The 16,449-nt window shown below is 35.8% G+C and overlaps 1 protein-coding gene across 2 annotated transcripts in view; it reads left to right on the top strand.

The window, feature by feature from the left end:
* The window catches only part of USH1C (USH1 protein network component harmonin), a 3,114,702-nt gene that overhangs the window by 2,134,945 nt on the left and 963,308 nt on the right, over positions 1–16,449 (top strand). The window contains exon 20 of one of the 2 annotated variants that reach the window (XM_044082874.1): positions 16,313–16,369. The exons of the other annotated variant lie outside the window; for it this stretch is intronic. Within the exon in view, the coding sequence (XP_043938809.1) occupies positions 16,313–16,369 (57 nt within the window). The remainder of the gene's footprint in view (positions 1–16,312; positions 16,370–16,449) is intronic. 2 annotated transcript variants of the gene reach the window in all.

Raw genomic sequence — 16,449 nt, 5'->3', positions numbered from 1 at the left:
TATAGAGTTAATGATAACTAATCTTTGCATAGGCTTATTTTAGTTACTTAATTATGTATACACTCTTCAACAGGTCTCTCTTTAGGACGAAAATCAGGAGAGAGTCAGTATGTCTAGGAGGACCAAGGCAATATCAGAGTCAAAAATCATAGCACCATGCCTAAATCATAGCAGTTGAAGTGTGGTCCCATAAATTAGATCTGACCCTCAGGACAACTTGCGGCCTATCCCAAAAGAATGCGTTCGCATACTAGATAAGGAGAACTAAAGTGGATTCCAAGGAGTGAATGCTAAACAAGTCTGTAATCAAGAAGCATACATTTTTGCTTCTCATTAAACCAAACAACTGTTGAAGTACTGCAAAAAAGGTCCCTTCCTCATAAACTGGGCAGATCTGTTTCTATAAGCCTGCCTATCAATTCCCTTGATTTCCAGGATATTACAGGCGGTAGAGGAAACCAGGTCAAAATGTTACTCTCAGCTCCATTCAGTGTGAGACATTATTTTTCCCTTCTTCTGGGCAGAGTTGTTCCTGTTATCCCAGCATATGGATATGTTAACTCAGAATAAGATATCCCTAATCCTCCCCAATGTAAGTAAACTAGGGCTAATGTAGAATATTTCATTCTCATCTCTGTTAGGCAATTTTTTTTTTCTGAGAAAGTGCTGTGTATCTTAGAGAGATCTGAAAACCTAATTCAAGAATGTCATACTAACCGAAGTGGAAAAAGTTTTCCCTGTAGTACCTTAAATGAGATCAACACCAGAGTTCTGATGAGTTGTCACTGGTTCATACACATCTTTCAGACCTCTACAATACAGGTACATCATAAACCTCACTGCTAATACACGTCTGCTATCTCATGGTGTCTGCATCTGGAACCACCACTCTTTTCCCATTTGCCAGTGAAGCAGTTGATAAAAGGAGTATTGCATTTGAGACCACAAAAATGAAATAATTTTAACAGTCTTAAATTATGTCTTGGTAAAGCTCACCTTGCCATTTTTGTTTTGAGTTGGTTGCTTCCATCCATTTCCCTTAAACCTCTGTTTTGGAAATCTTCATTGTTTGTGGCATTTATATCTGCTAGAAGAACATTGGAACTGCAACACTTTTATGCAGAGAGATCTTTCCTATCTTTCATAGTGACAGAGTCACCCTTTCCTTTATATCTAAGGTGGTGATAGCGTTCACTGAAGTAGGCTATTTACCTCAACATATTTATAACATTGCCTATGAATAAGGGAGAAAGAGTTATACTCTCACTAAATATGCGCAGGCCATTAAGATTTTACATGGACAGAATAAATTAATTCAGGTAATTTGACCAATTACTTATTTAATTTATTAAGGACAAGAGGAGTAAGCCTGTTAGCGGTATGTCAGAATGGAGAGCATGTTGCATCTGCTTTTGTTACTGCTTTCATGGTAAAATAGATCTATGCCATGTTAATATCTGTTCTTCTAATGTCACTGCCGGTACCCCTGCAGTCCTGAGACTGGTTGGCAGACTGTTTCACTTAGAAACAACTTTTCCTCTCACACACCTTTTAAAAAAAAATTATGACTTGAGCAGTACTTCTGAAACCAGGGTAGGCTTTAACATGGCCAGTATGCTAGACTTGTTGTCCCTTGCCTCTTTCCAGACCATCCACCATCTGGTCAGTGAGATGTGGGAGTCCTCCCATAAGTCAGTAGTGCAGTATTGGATATTGCAATGAACTTAGTACAGCTATGTTTGGAACTTACCATAATTGCAGATGTTTGAGTATATCAGCTGTTGCAGTACCATTTCCCTCTACACATCTCCTTTTTTCTCCAAGTATACATGAGTTGAATGAGCAACCAAATCTTATTTTACCACCTTCCCTCTCATCCCCTTACATCAGAGAAGCATATCCCCACACCAGGGTTTAGCAGTAGCCAGTAGAGGCTATTTTGATGAGTCATCTGGCTGGGATTTATTTCTCCTGTGTACTGGTTCTTCTTTGGTGGGTTGTGCATTGGCACCCTAGTGCTAGATTCCTTTAAACAGGGCAAGAAAGAGCAAAAGATGACAACGGATGATATCTCTTTATACCACTGACCTCTGAGTAGAGAAAAATTGTGAGCTGTGGAAGTTGGGTCACCTGTTAAGCTTCTGAAGGCAAGAATCCCAAGACTCATTATTAAAGCAATGGATATTCTCAAACATTGGTAAGTTTCTAACGCAAGTTGTACTTTTAGTACACAGTCTTATTTTTTGCATGGTGTTTTGAGTGTTGACATTGAGCATAAAATATATTTGTTTGCCATTTATTTTCAGTATAACAATTATGAAATATTTATTGGTTTCAGTTCAGGAATATAAGCTATATATATTGTCTCTCTGATATGTCCGACTGCCTTGCAAATTGTCCATTGTGGAACCAGTTGTTCCATTATCATTCATTCATTCTTTCACTCATTCAGGGATACTGTAACATATTTAATGTGGCTTGCAGACAACCAGCCTAGAAGCAGTATACTAAAAAGTACCTTTCCCAAACACTGTAGCATCAACTGCACAGTGTCTTTATTTAGTTTTTGGAATCTGTTTTAATGAATTGATTTAGTGTACATTGTCAGCATGTATTCTGTCATTGGTTCTTTTAGCTTTTGTGGATATGTACTTCATGTATCTCCTGTTTTGACTGAAAAGCATCTTCTCTCAAGAAGAAAAAAATGTAAGCAATCATAAGATAGCAGGAAGTCAATTTTGGATACTGTTTTTCTGGAGTATCTCTTTCTAGGGTTGTAACTAGGACAAAGTGAAGGGGGTGTCTTGTCCAGGCACAAGATGTCAGTGGGTGCAACCATCATCAGGCAGTGGTGCAGGACTGCAGTACCAGCATTGCTTTATAAAGCTGAGAGGATCTCACAGCTTCATAATTGAATGAGAATACTGCATTTGCAGTCACGGCTGAAGTGTTCTGTGTAGGTTAGTTTAACTATTTAGCTCTAGTGATTTTGAAGTTAGAATATTGAAAGCCAGATGGTCCAGTTTCTTTTTTTTTTTCACATTTATTTTTTATGTCAGAAATAGCCACTATGCAGGTATTACTACATTTGTCACATAGTTTGTGAAGAAACTGTACAGCCTTTTTCAGAAATGTGGTTTATAATGTGCTTGCATAGTTTACTATATATTGCTTTTGTAAAGGAGCCAGGCTTGTTGTGAAAACACTTAGTGAGAAGAATAGCCAGTAACTTGGGATTTCCTCTTTTATTGAGATGATGTGACTGCACTGCAGATTAGCTGTTGTGTGGTGGTGTAGCCTCCCAAACTTTTGGAGGTGCAGGATGGCTTACCCCCCATGGAAAATGTTTTTTCTTTCTGTGAATGTGTACTTCTGAATGCTCTTCAAATTTTTGAGGATTCACTCATGTGATTGCACTTGTGAGGCTGTCATACATAATTCAAACATGTCAGGGGGCCACTGCTAATCCTGGCTGCTTTTTCTGTGTAAAAATAAAAACAAAACTTTCTAAGCTTTCTAGATACATGTCTATAGAAAATGTTCTTTGTTATTGGAAAGCAGATGGCCTGTACACACAACATTTTGACTCCTTATCTTTGGGCCACTTCTACCAGTCATGAGGCCATAACTCTACCCATTTAGGAACGTGGATAAGTCATAAGAGACAATGAGGTGTTAAGAGGATGCTTCCCAGAGAAAAAACTATTTTACTGGCAACTGTCAACAGTTAGACCACAAGGGAGATGAAGAGCGAAAAACACAAAACCAACAACCAAACAAAATTCGCTCTAGAGAAGCCAAATAAGGCTCCAAGACCTGGAACAACGAAGTTAGTTGAAAAACGGCTTTAATCACAAACCAGCCAAGCACACTTTAACGCTGTAATGCAAAACTGCGTTTTCGAATAGCTTCATCAGAAACCAAAACGTATATCCTACGTCATACAAATACTCTCCTTTTATAACCAACATAATAAAACAATCAATCAATACAATAAAACAATTAAACAATTACTTTGTGTCATTGCCCACAGTAACTCATCTTGGGAAGGCAGGTATTAATTACATTTTATCAAAAAATACTTATTTAAAAAACATTTTTTTAAAAAATGAATTTATAAATATTTAATACATATAAAATTATAATACATATAAAATTACTTTTAAATAATACCAACAATCAATTACAAATAAATATACCATATGAATTAAAATGAGTAAAAATAACTCATATGTTTGACACCATCTAATGGACAATGATGGAATTGTAAGTCATAACTTCGCTGCCCTTAGTTTAAGAACAGAGAGGAGGGAAACCATATCATTGAGACCAGGATTCATGTTGGCCTCTAGTATGATCTGCCAATAGAGTTCCCTATATTCCAGCTTAGTTTTCCACATACCACCCCTAGCCTCCTTGGGAACCACTTCTAAAACAAAAAAAGAGGAAGGAGGCCTGTTGGCAAATCTATGTATGTCGAAATAATGCATTGTTGCCATTGCATTTTTTAATTTCATAAAGATGTTCATAAATTCTAGACTTTAACTTCCTTTCTGTCTTTCCCACATAAAAGGAATGACAGAGTTGACAAATAGCAATGTACACAACTCCATTGGTGTTACAATTGGAATATGTGTTACCAACAATCTGCCTGTCTCTACTGGGAAGGTGGATACTGGTACTATTGGCAATGTACTGACATTGCGAACAGAAACCACACTTAAATGTTCCAACCTTGCCTGTTCTAGTCTTGTGATTCAAACTACCCCCAAATTCAAACAAATTCTTGAAATTAAAATCTTTCCTATATGTAAATTTTAACGGTTCCTTGTATATGTGTTCCAAATCAGTAAACTGTTTAAACCTATTCCATTCTCTTGTAATAATCTGTTTGATAATATCAGAGTCTCCAGTATAATCCATAACATATCCTTTTTCCCAACAATTCAGGACATTCTTGTTGATTGTAGGACTAACTTCTTCCAGACCCAAGATTGGTGCAAATCTACCCTTTCTCCCCTCCAGTACCTCCTGAAACAACCCACTAACCAGCTTTTCTGGATACCCCCTCCCTCTAAACAAATCCATAATAAATCCAGCATCACTGACAAAATCTAAATCGTTAGAGGTCATACAACTGGACCTCACCAGTTGCCCCTTAAGAAGATTCTTTTTCTGAAAAAAGGGGTGACCGCTCGTGAAATGTAAATAGGAATTCGAAAAAGTCTTTTTCCGATGAATTTTAGATTTAAAGGAATTGTTAGACTTGGTTAAAGAAACATCTAAGTAGATGCATTCATGTTTGTTTAAATTATAAGTGAAGTCCAGAAAATTAGTTGTGCTCCTGAGATAGGCTAAAAATTCGAAAAATCTTTCCTGGGAATCTATCCAAAAAATACAAATGTCATCCAGGAAGCGTTTATAAAACTTCCAAGACTTAACATATTCACAATTATTAACAAATAAGTGTTCCCACCATGACAAAACTATATTAGCATAGGAGGGGGCACATTTGGCCCCCATAGCTACACCTCTTTCTTGTTTATAAAATTCACCTTCGAAATACATAGTTATTTTTCAGGATAACTTCCATTAACAAAAGACATGTTCTAAAGTCATCAGATGAAAGACCACCATTCTCTCTCATACTATCCTCAAGCCACACAAGACCAGTTTCGTGTGGAATGGAACCAAACAGGTCCACAATATCAAGAGTCACAAAAATAATCTCTGAGGAATAGAGGTTAGGTTTAACTTGTCTCAAGAAGTCCCATGAATCCTTTAGAACTGTGTGACCCTGATTAGCCAAATCCTTAAATTTCACATCAATAAACATAGCTAAAGGGGTTGTCGCGGAACCCTCAGAGGAGACTATAAGACATAATGGAGGGTCATCAGAGTCTTTGTGTACCTTTGGTATTCCAAAAACTGAAGGAACTCTAGGATTTTGATTGTTCAAAAAATTGAATACGTCCAAGTCTATAGAACCTTCTAACAACAAGTCATTAATTAAAAGACTGATTTTTGATTTGGCAATATTGACCTCATTAGTCGAGGCTCTGGAATACTTGGAAGTATCAAGTAAACAATCTTTCATTTTAGACTCATATAAAATAGAATCCATGAGAACCGTTCCACCCCCTTTATCAGGTTGCATAATTCTTATTGTCTTGTTGTTTTTTAAGAAATTCAATAGTTGATTTTCATTCTTGGTTAGATTAGAAGCTATTTTGTGCCCATTGATAGTATTTCTGATCTCTTTTTCTGATAACTTTTCTAGATTTTTAAGCTGGGGATGGAGTGGAGGGTTCATGGTACTTTTTTTCTTCAGAATAGACGGGTCACAAGATTTGGAATTAGTATCTTGAAACATTAAGGACAAATTTTGTTTCCTTAAAAAACGTTTTAAATCTACAATGGCTCTGGGAATACTCATTTTTCTAATAGGAATAAATTTAAAACCTTTTGAGAGTAAATTGAAATACTCCAAATCAATATCCTGATTACTATAATTAAAAATTTTGTAATTTTTGTACGCAAAAATATTACCCCACTGTGTAATGTTATTACTGGATAGTAAAGGTGTTAAGTCCTCCTGTTGGTCCTGTAATTGTGATAATTGTAAAACACTGGATTCTGATTGTGTATCTTGTCTGACCTCCGTGGGAGGGGTGGATAGTCTAAAGGGATATCTTGATGGCTATTTGTAAAAACATCCTGCAAATTTTCTAAATTTCCCTCTTCAACCACTGTGTGTAAATCCTTCCTACTAACATTTGACCAATAGGTATTGTATGCCTTAGGTTTAGGATAAGCTGTCCCTTGCTGATATTCCCATGATGTCCCTCTCCAATTTACCCACCTTTCTTTTCATATTGTGAATACATTCCTTGTCTATTTGTGAAAAAATGTTATAGTATGAAGCCTTCTCAGATTCAACAGTAAATAACAAATCATTGACAATCCTGGTATTAATAGTATTCATTTTGTCTAGAAGGGAAGTTCTAACCCTTTCATTTTCTGCCAAAATAGCTCTCACCACATCCAGACCACATTTATCAAAAATCTGGATCAGTTCTTTTTGAAAAACCGACCCCTCCTCTACCCTATTTGGGTATTTGCAAACTCGTAAACCCTTAGGAACTATATTTTTACTTTAACATTCAGTCAAAAAGGTAGAATCACAACATAACCTCTTGTATTTATCTATATAAAAAAATAGTAAAGCAAGATTTTCCCTGTAAGTAGGTGTGATAGTCGTTGAATGTGAGGGAACAGTTTCAGAGAAATTAAAACTGTATTGTCTGTCCAAAAATTCAGTATAGTCAACAGAAATTATGTTTACAGAAAAGTCACCTTGATTCCTAGATGCTCGTTGTTCTTTAGGAACTGCAGAGTGTCTGTCTAGCGCTTCACGCTCGCCAGAAGAATTGGAGCGTAATAGGTTAGGAAAATTGTCCAAATCACGGTTTGTTGAGCCCAAAAGGGCATTGAAACGATCGTCACCATTAGTCCGATTAGATACACTGGTGGAAGGACCGTTATTCTGAGTACAAGTAGTTGCAGGCAAACCCGCTCGGCTGGAAACAGAGGAAACAACTGAATTGCACAAAGGAGTCAACAGCTCCACCAACTAGGAGAGCTGACCAATAGCTTTCCTCAGTTCCCCTCGCGCCTCTGCCATCTCAAGCGTAACAATAGACCACAAGGGAGATGAAGAGCGAAAAACACAAAACCAACAACCAAACAAAATTCACTCTAGAGAAGCCAAATAAGGGTCCAAGACCTGGAACAACGAAGTTAGTTGAAAAACGGCTTTAATCACAAACCAGCCAAGCACACTTTAACGCTGTAATGCAAAACTGCATTTTCGAATATCTTCATCAGAAACCAAAACGTATATCCTACGTCATACAAATACTCTCCTTTTATAACCAACATAATAAAACAATCAATCAATACAATAAAACAATTAAACAATTACTTTGTGTCATTGCCCACAGTAACTCATCTTGGGAAGACAGGTATTAATTACATTTTATCAAAAAATACTTATTTAAAAAACATTTTTTAAAAAAATGAATTTATAAATATTTAATACATATAAAATTATAATACATATAGAATTACTTTTAAATAATACCAACAATCAATTACAAATAAATGTACCATATGAATTAAAATGAGTTAAAATAACTCATATGTTTGACACCATCTAATGGACAAAGATGGAATTGTAAGTCATAACTTTGCTGCCCTTAGTTTAAGAACAGGGAGGAGGGAAACCATATCTTTGAGACCAGGATTCATGTTGGCCTCTAGTATGATATTCCAATAGAGTTCCCTATATTCCAGCTTAGTTTCCCACATACCACCCCTAGCCTCCTTGGGAACCACTTCTAAAACAAAAAAGAGGAAGGAGGCCTGTTGGCAAATCTGTGTATGTCGAAATAATGCATTGTTGCCATTGCATTTTTTTAATTTCATAAAGATGTTCATAAATTCTAGACTTTAACTTCCTTTCTGTCTTTCCCACATAAAAGGAATGACAGAGTTGACAAATAGCAATGTACACAACTCCATTGGTGTTACAATTGGAATATGTGTTACCAGCAATCTGCCTGTCTCTACTGGGAAGGTGGATACTGGTACTATTGGCAATGTACTGACATTGCGAACAGAAACCACACTTAAATGTTCCAACCTTGCCTGTTCTAGTCTTGTGATTCGAACTACCCCCAAATTCAAACAAATTCTTGAAATTAAAATCTTTCCTGTATGTAAATTTTAACGGTTCCTTGTATATGTGTTCCAAATCAGTAAACTGTTTAAACCTATCCCATTCTCTTGTAATAGTCTATTTGATAATATCTGAGTCTCCAGTATAATCCATAAAATATGCTTTTTCCCAACAATTCAGGACATTCTTGTTGATTGTAGGACTAACTTTTTCCAGACCCAAGATTGGTGCAAATCTACCCTTTCTCCCCTCCAGTACCTCCTGAAACAACCCACTAACCAGCTTTTCTGCATACCCCCTCTCTCTAAACAAATCCATAATAAATCCAGCATCATTGACAAAATCTAAATCATCAGAGGTCATACGACTGGACCTCACCAGTTGCCCCTTAAGAAGATTCTTTTTCTGAAAAAAGGGGTGACCGCTCGTGAAATGTAAATAGGAATTCAAAAAAGTCTTTTTCCGATGAATTTTAGATTTAAAGGAATTGTTAAAGAAACATCTAAGTAGATGCATTGATGTCTAAGTAGATGTATTCATGTTTGTTTAAATTATAAGTGAAGTCCAGAAAATTAGTTGTGCTCCTGAGATAGGCTAAAAATTCGAAAAATCTTTCCTGGGAATCTATCCAAAAAATACAAATGCCATCCAGGAAGCGTTTATAAAAAATCCAAGACTTAACATATTCACAATTATTAACAAATAAGTGTTCCCACCATGACAAAACTATATTAGCATTGGAGGGGGCACATTTGGCCCCCATAGCTACACCTCTTTCTTGTTTATAAAATTCACCTTCGAAATACATAGTTATTTTTCAGGATAACTTCCATTAACAAAAGACATGTTCTAAAGTCATCAGATGAAAGACCACCATTCTCTCTCATACTATCCTCAAGCCACACAAGACCAGTTTCGTGTGGAATGGAACCAAACAGGTCCACAATATCAAGAGTCACAAAAATAATCTCTGAGGAATAGAGGTTAGGTTTAACCTGTCTCAAGAAGTTCCATGAATCCTTTAGAACCATGTGACCCTGATTAGCCAAGTCCTTCAATTTCACATCAATAAACATAGCTAAAGGGGTTGTCGCGGAACCCCTTAGAGGAGACTATAAGACGTAATGGAGGGTCATCAGAGTCTTTGTGTACTTTTGGTATTCAAAAAACTGAAGGAACTCTAGGATTTTGATTGTTCAAAAAATTGAATACGTCTAAGTCTATAGAACCTTCTAACAAGTCATTAATTAAAAGACTGATTTTTGATTTGGCAATATTGACCTCATTAATCGAGGCTCTGGAATACTTGGAAGTATCAAGTAAACAATCCTTCATCTTAGACTCATATAAAATAGAATCCATGAGTACCGTTCCACCCCCTTTATTAGGTTGCATAATTCTTATTGTCTTGTTTTTTAAGAAATTCAATAGTTGATTTTCATTCTTGGTTAGATTAGAAGCTATGCTGTGCCCATTGATAGTATTTCTGATCTCTTTTTCTAATAACTTTTCTAGATTTTTAAGCTGAGGATGGAGTGGAGCGGGTTCATGGTACTTTTTTTCTTCAGAATAGACGAGTCACAAGATTTGGAATTAGTATCTTGAAACATTAAGGACAAATTTTGTTTCCTTAAAAAAAGTTTTAAATCTACAATAGCTCTGGGAATACTCATTTTTCTAATTTAAAAGTAATTCTATATGTATTATAATTTTATATGTATTAAATATTTATAAATTCATTTTTTAAAAAAATGTTTTTTAAATAAGTATTTTTTGATAAAATGTAATTAATACCTGTCTTCCCAAGATGAGTTACTGTGGGCAATGACACAAAGTAATTGTTTTATTGTATTGATTGATTGTTTTATTATGTTGGTTATAAAAGGAGAGTATTTGTATGACGTAGGATATACGTTTTGGTTTCTGATGAAGATATTCGAAAACGCAGTTTTACATTACAGCGTTAAAGTGTGCTTGGCTGGTTTGTGATTAAAGCCGTTTTTCAACTAACTCCGTTGTTCCAGGTCTTGGACCCTTATTCAACTGTCAACAGTTAGCCAGACAGGACACTGACATTAGGTTATAATCTGTCCTCCATGGCTCACAAAGTACTGATTTGTTAAGTAGCATAATCATAGGCATGATGTCTATTCCTGTTTTTGCTACCAGTTTGCCACCAGTTTTTGTAAGTGACACAGTCCCAAAAGCTGAAAATATCTCTTATTTTTCTGAGCAGATGCCTGTATGCTCCTTGTTGTGTGTGACGATTAGAGTTCCTTTTGACTGTGGGATCCCACTCCTAGAAGGTATAGACTTGGTAGATGAAGAGTTGGTGATGGACCCTGTACCTTGTCATTCTGTTAACTTCTGTTTTTGAGTCAAACCCCTAATGAAAGTCCATATGGAAAAAGATGTACTCATCATTTTGAGGGCACAAAAGAGCAGGACCCTCTGACTGCTGTTTGATGTAGAATGTATATTTGAGCAAGTCATATTGGTAAATAAGAGCTGTCATCACCCCCTAAAGTGATAGACTAATCAGAGTCTTTGCTTGGAAAGGTATGATCACTGACTGGGACAGCTGTATTCTCCCTTTAACTTTCATCAAATGAACAACAAAGTGCTTGAAGGCAAATCGACTGAACAGTGTGTCAGAAGTGTTGCAGAGTTCAATGGCTAAAGACTGTGTACAAACCTTAGAGTAGGGACACAAAAAGTAAACACAGTGACAAATCTGGACCCCTACCACTTTATGGTACTAATGAAAGGTCTGTAATATGAAGCTATCTGAAAGTGGGAACTGCTGGTTAGTGAACAGATCAGCAGGCTGTTTCTTTAGGGAGAAATTAACACCTGAGTAAGGGGGTGGAGTCATTTTTGTTTTGTCATTGAATATTTCCTGTCCGTGACTATTATATTTTTTTCTTTTTTCTTCCCTTGAATGATCATGAAGTGTCTTTGACTTTACTCTTGTCCATATTTTTCTCCACTGTTTAATGATTCAACATAATCGTCTTGTGTCAGTGAAATGTCTTTTTCTCTTCCCATCTGTATTTCTGCTTTTAGACGGCTCAGGGTGACTTTCTTGTATCAGAAATGTGCCTTGACATTGAGGCTGCTGCAGAATTCAAAATTTTTTCATCATAGAAATCTAAGCACAAAATGTGTAATCACTTGCTGTGGAATTCACACATACTAGAAGATAGAGATTTTGACACAGGGATTCTAAATGCTATTTTTAACTATATTTTTGAACTACTGGCAATTATAAAATGAAATGAAACAGCAAATGTGTGGTTGTAACTTATGTACAGATAGTAACTCTTCCCAGTAGGCCATTGGTGTTGACTCTATTTTGCTCACCTATTTATCCAAACGAATTGTTATTTTTTTCCCCGAGTCCATTTTATAATTAATAATGTCTGACATGGAGACATTATACAGCATTTACAGACTGCTAAGGGTGTTGTGAGGCACAAAACTCATGACATCAGGCCCATGTACACCCCTGAAAGTTCCATTATTACATTGTAATGCTTTTCTCTTATTTCCCTGTAATGCTCACATACATTGTGCTTAGAAAATTACATTTGTGTTTATTTTTTGTGGATTTTGTTTACTTAAACTCTTCTAATGTTTATATGGTGTTTGGCTATGTTGGTTTGTATTTAAAGTAATTCCTTTATTTCTTTGTTAATAATTCATATTTTATTTGTATGTAATGCATCTTTTGTGTATGTAATGGGAATGTTCTGTATATCATTTAATTGGTCTGGTAGAGTAGCACAGAAAAGTGTGTTTAATAATAGTAATCTTTTTATGTTATTATTCTGTTTTTATTTCCATATATTGTTTTAGAGGAAAATATAGTGATTGATTTCTCTTATGTTTTGGTTTTGATAAGATATGGTTTGGTATTACTTCCATAGTGTTTGGCCTCAGTCTCCATGCAACTCATTGTGTTAGTTTCAATTTACTTTATTTCTCATGTTTTTGTTTTAATTATTTTAGATTGTTTATAAGCTGACTGATATGGAGGAATTGGTAAAAAGACTACGTGAGTGTGTGTGTGCGTTTCCATTTGGACTTGGATTTGTCTAAACATACCACTCATATTGGTAGATAGAGTTATGCAACTGAAATGATCAGTGGCACAAAAATACATGTTAAGACAGAATGGCAGCCTTATCACTGCACCCAGACTCTTATAGGCTCCTCCTTGGAGAGTTGCATGTAACCTTTTGAGCAATGAAAGATCCAAATGTCTTTCACCTCCTGTTCCTTTACACAACAAATAGTACCTCAGATACCCAAGCTTCTACATGCCAAGCAGAGTAGAACCCTTACAATCTTCAAGGTACACCTAGAAAATTGGATGGGTAGACTGATAGTCTCCCCGATCTATCCTGTGTTGCCCTTCTTGAGGCTCAGGGGATGGGGGACATTTGAATTGGGATTTTTGACTATGTTTGTAAAGGTCAGCAGACTGATTGCCTACTATTTACCTACAAATCCATGAACTTATGATATAAAGCGTGCTCTGCGTAGTTTCATATGACATCCCACTTGTATGACTTTTAGTTATAAGCTCCATTTGAGCAGTACTGACTCTGCCATTCTTTTGATGTGTTGCCAGCATGTCCAAGACTGCTGTCATTTTTATTTATGACTACATATTGATTTTAGCTTCAAGGAGGTATGCAGTCATGGTAACCAGTCATCTTTCATAGGTATATAGTAGGCTAGTTGCCTTTGAGGACCATTTTAAGCTAGACAGTTCCCCATTATTGTGCTCAAATTAACCTATTCAATTTGGTTATAGAGTGGCCTTACCCATTCCAAGGTTGCTAATTCTGCATTACCCAGTGGGAAAAACTGGGATCATACCATAGATAATTTGAGGAGAACAATGCACGGGATAAAGTATTTAGGAGATACCTCTGTCCATTAGTAGTACAGGGGCAGTCCAAGGGTAAATTTTCTGTTTCTCATGCTTAGTTCCAAACTAATCTTGAATGTGGACAGGAATTAACTTTTTTTTTTTGTGAATTTTTTTTTGTGAATGGGGAGTCTTTTCCTAAGCAGTGGTTTCCTCTGCAAAATATACCCATTACTGCAAACTGTTCTGTTGATGTTTTAGAAGAGTTTTAGATCCGTAGACCAAGTATTTCTAATGCCATTTTTAAAAATAACAAAAACTGAGGAACACGGACCAGGAACCATCTGGTAAAAGAGACTTAACTTTATTAGTGCTTTCGTCCACTAAACCCAGGTGAACTTCATCAGATACCAACGCATTTCCTCATTCACATTTTGTATGAAAATTCACCAATCAAAACATCAACCTAAAATACGTAAAACATAAATTATTCACTCCACCCCCAAATGCATTATTTAAAATTCTCGCTAACATCAACAAACTTCACTTCACATTCCCTTAAATAAATATAATCTTTTAAAACAAAAAGTGAAGAAAAAATGTATGTACATACAAAACTAATATACATCATATATACCATATTGTAATTAATATAACAGCCATATACACATTTCTAAAGGTGCAAATAATCTAATATAAAAATGCTCATCTAGTTAAGGCTCTAAGTTTCTGATGCCATTTGACTTGGTGATATGCAGTGTATCTATCAGTATTGGTTCGGACAATGCTTTGCATGCCAGACACAGCTCATCTCTTAGCAGCCTGTGGAATACTGAATATAGTGACAGGGCTTTGAATCATTCCATGTAGGACATATCATTTAGGCCTTGTATCTTTTAGTAAGCTATCTCTGTTGGCATTCCAGCTGTTTCACATGTCTGGACAGATATATTCCAAAGGGGATGTTATATTCAGCGATTGGCATAATGACATCCGTAGATCTAGACACAATTTCTTTCTGAATGTTTATGTAGAGTTATTTGATACAGGCCTTTGTCTTGTAGTGTTTGCTGTCAGTAGTAGAAATGAGGTGCAGCACTTGGGATTACTCGGAAGTGGTATAATGGCTTTATCACATCATTAAATGGTATATTGTAGTGGTAGTTGGAGAATGCAACTGTGTAGATTATTAAATGGTGTATTTTAATGGTAATTAGAGAATGTGACTGTGTACTGATTGTATTACTATCCATTTTATTTGGTAGTTCTGCATTTTCTGCTGTATTGTATTACTGTGCTGGAACTCTTTTTGATGTTAGTCCTTTATTTAAAAAGGCTCTATTTAGCATTACCAACCCTTTGTTTTCCGTCATACTTCAAGTCAGAGTTATATATTCTGTTGAAGATTTAAATCGTGTGTGCGCGTGCATGTGTGTGTAAAATGTAATGCAGTACCAATATTCTGTGTTACTCAAAGAAGGATGCCCACCCCAACTTCAAGTTTTTCCTGACTCTTTAGTGTTCTTCAGTCAATCTGTGATGTATTTTTATAATTTCCAGTGTCCAGGAATGCTATACATTTTCATCATTCTAGAAGCTGAATGGCACATATATGATCATAGAACAGCAGCAGCATCTATCAATCTTAATAGCTGGTCCAGTATTTATATTGTAGTCTATTATGATCCCATGTGTTTGTTCATTACTTGTAAGTCATTCTTGCTAGCTCTGTCCAGTAATGTGCATCATACTGAATGGGAAGACTTCTTCATTTTATTACAATGGCTACTCTTTCTATTTCAGAGATATTTTGTGTAGCTGCTGGCATTTACCAAGCTGCTGACTGAAACATGAAATGTTTACGTGTTGATATTTACTATTTTGTAAACATGCCATTCAGAAAATCTGTTTTTGTTAGGTTGGTTCTTTTAGTAGCTGTTAAGGTTCTTTTCTACAGGTATCTTTGTTAAAGGATTCTGTTTGTACAGATTTAATTAGTTAATTCTCATACTTCTTGGATATCTTATGATACATTAATCACCGATTGATGCATGGTTCATCATACACACACCCTTTATGCCTTGGCATTGTCTTTTTTCTGCAAGGTGGACTTCATTTTGCTTTATGTTTATGCGGAGAGTAAACACATACATACACAAGCTGCAAAAGTTATGGTATGCCACTGAAGCCTAAGTAGTAAAAATACATCCTGAGATTCAAGTAGGTTTTAATGTCACTGTCGCTATAAATGCCTAGTGCAGGAATACCAAGCAGAGATGCAGTTCACATTACTGTAGTCTTCATGGAAAATGATAGCTTCTCTAAAGTCCTGATTTAGTCTAAAGAGCTTCCATTGTGGAAACACTTAAAGTTGATCACATTTTATAGTGAAAATTTATTTATGTTGACAATGTATGAGTGATTTCGAGCGTAAACCAAAGTGCTGTCGTGAGATTGAAGCAATGCCATTGAACATAATCTCAAAGTTGCACAGCAGATTTTATTTATGAATATCTAACCTGCTGAACCCACTAAATTAAAATAGGGCTGTAGAAAATGTCATGAACACATATCACAATTAATGCATGATACTTTGAACCTTCTGATAATTGGTTTTGTACTGCAGTGAATATTACAGCTTGGTGTATTTGTACTGTTGTAGTTACTGGTGCATTTTTTTTTCAATAATTCAGGTAATACGAAGTACATCTCATGCCAGTAAGGTCTCATCATCATCAGGCAGTCCACTGGTATGTGATGACTTGAACAAGTTTTATGACACTCTCATTGAGATGTTAATTATGTTTGATAGTGACATAATAAGACAATT

This window comes from Protopterus annectens, chromosome 9.part0, assembly GCF_019279795.1.
Source record: "Protopterus annectens isolate FY-2018-M chromosome 9.part0, PAN1.0, whole genome shotgun sequence".
In the NCBI taxonomy this organism is placed as follows: domain Eukaryota; kingdom Metazoa; phylum Chordata; order Ceratodontiformes; family Protopteridae; genus Protopterus; species Protopterus annectens.
Note: the sequence above shows the minus strand (reverse complement) of the source record. Positions and strands in the feature narration are given on the sequence as shown.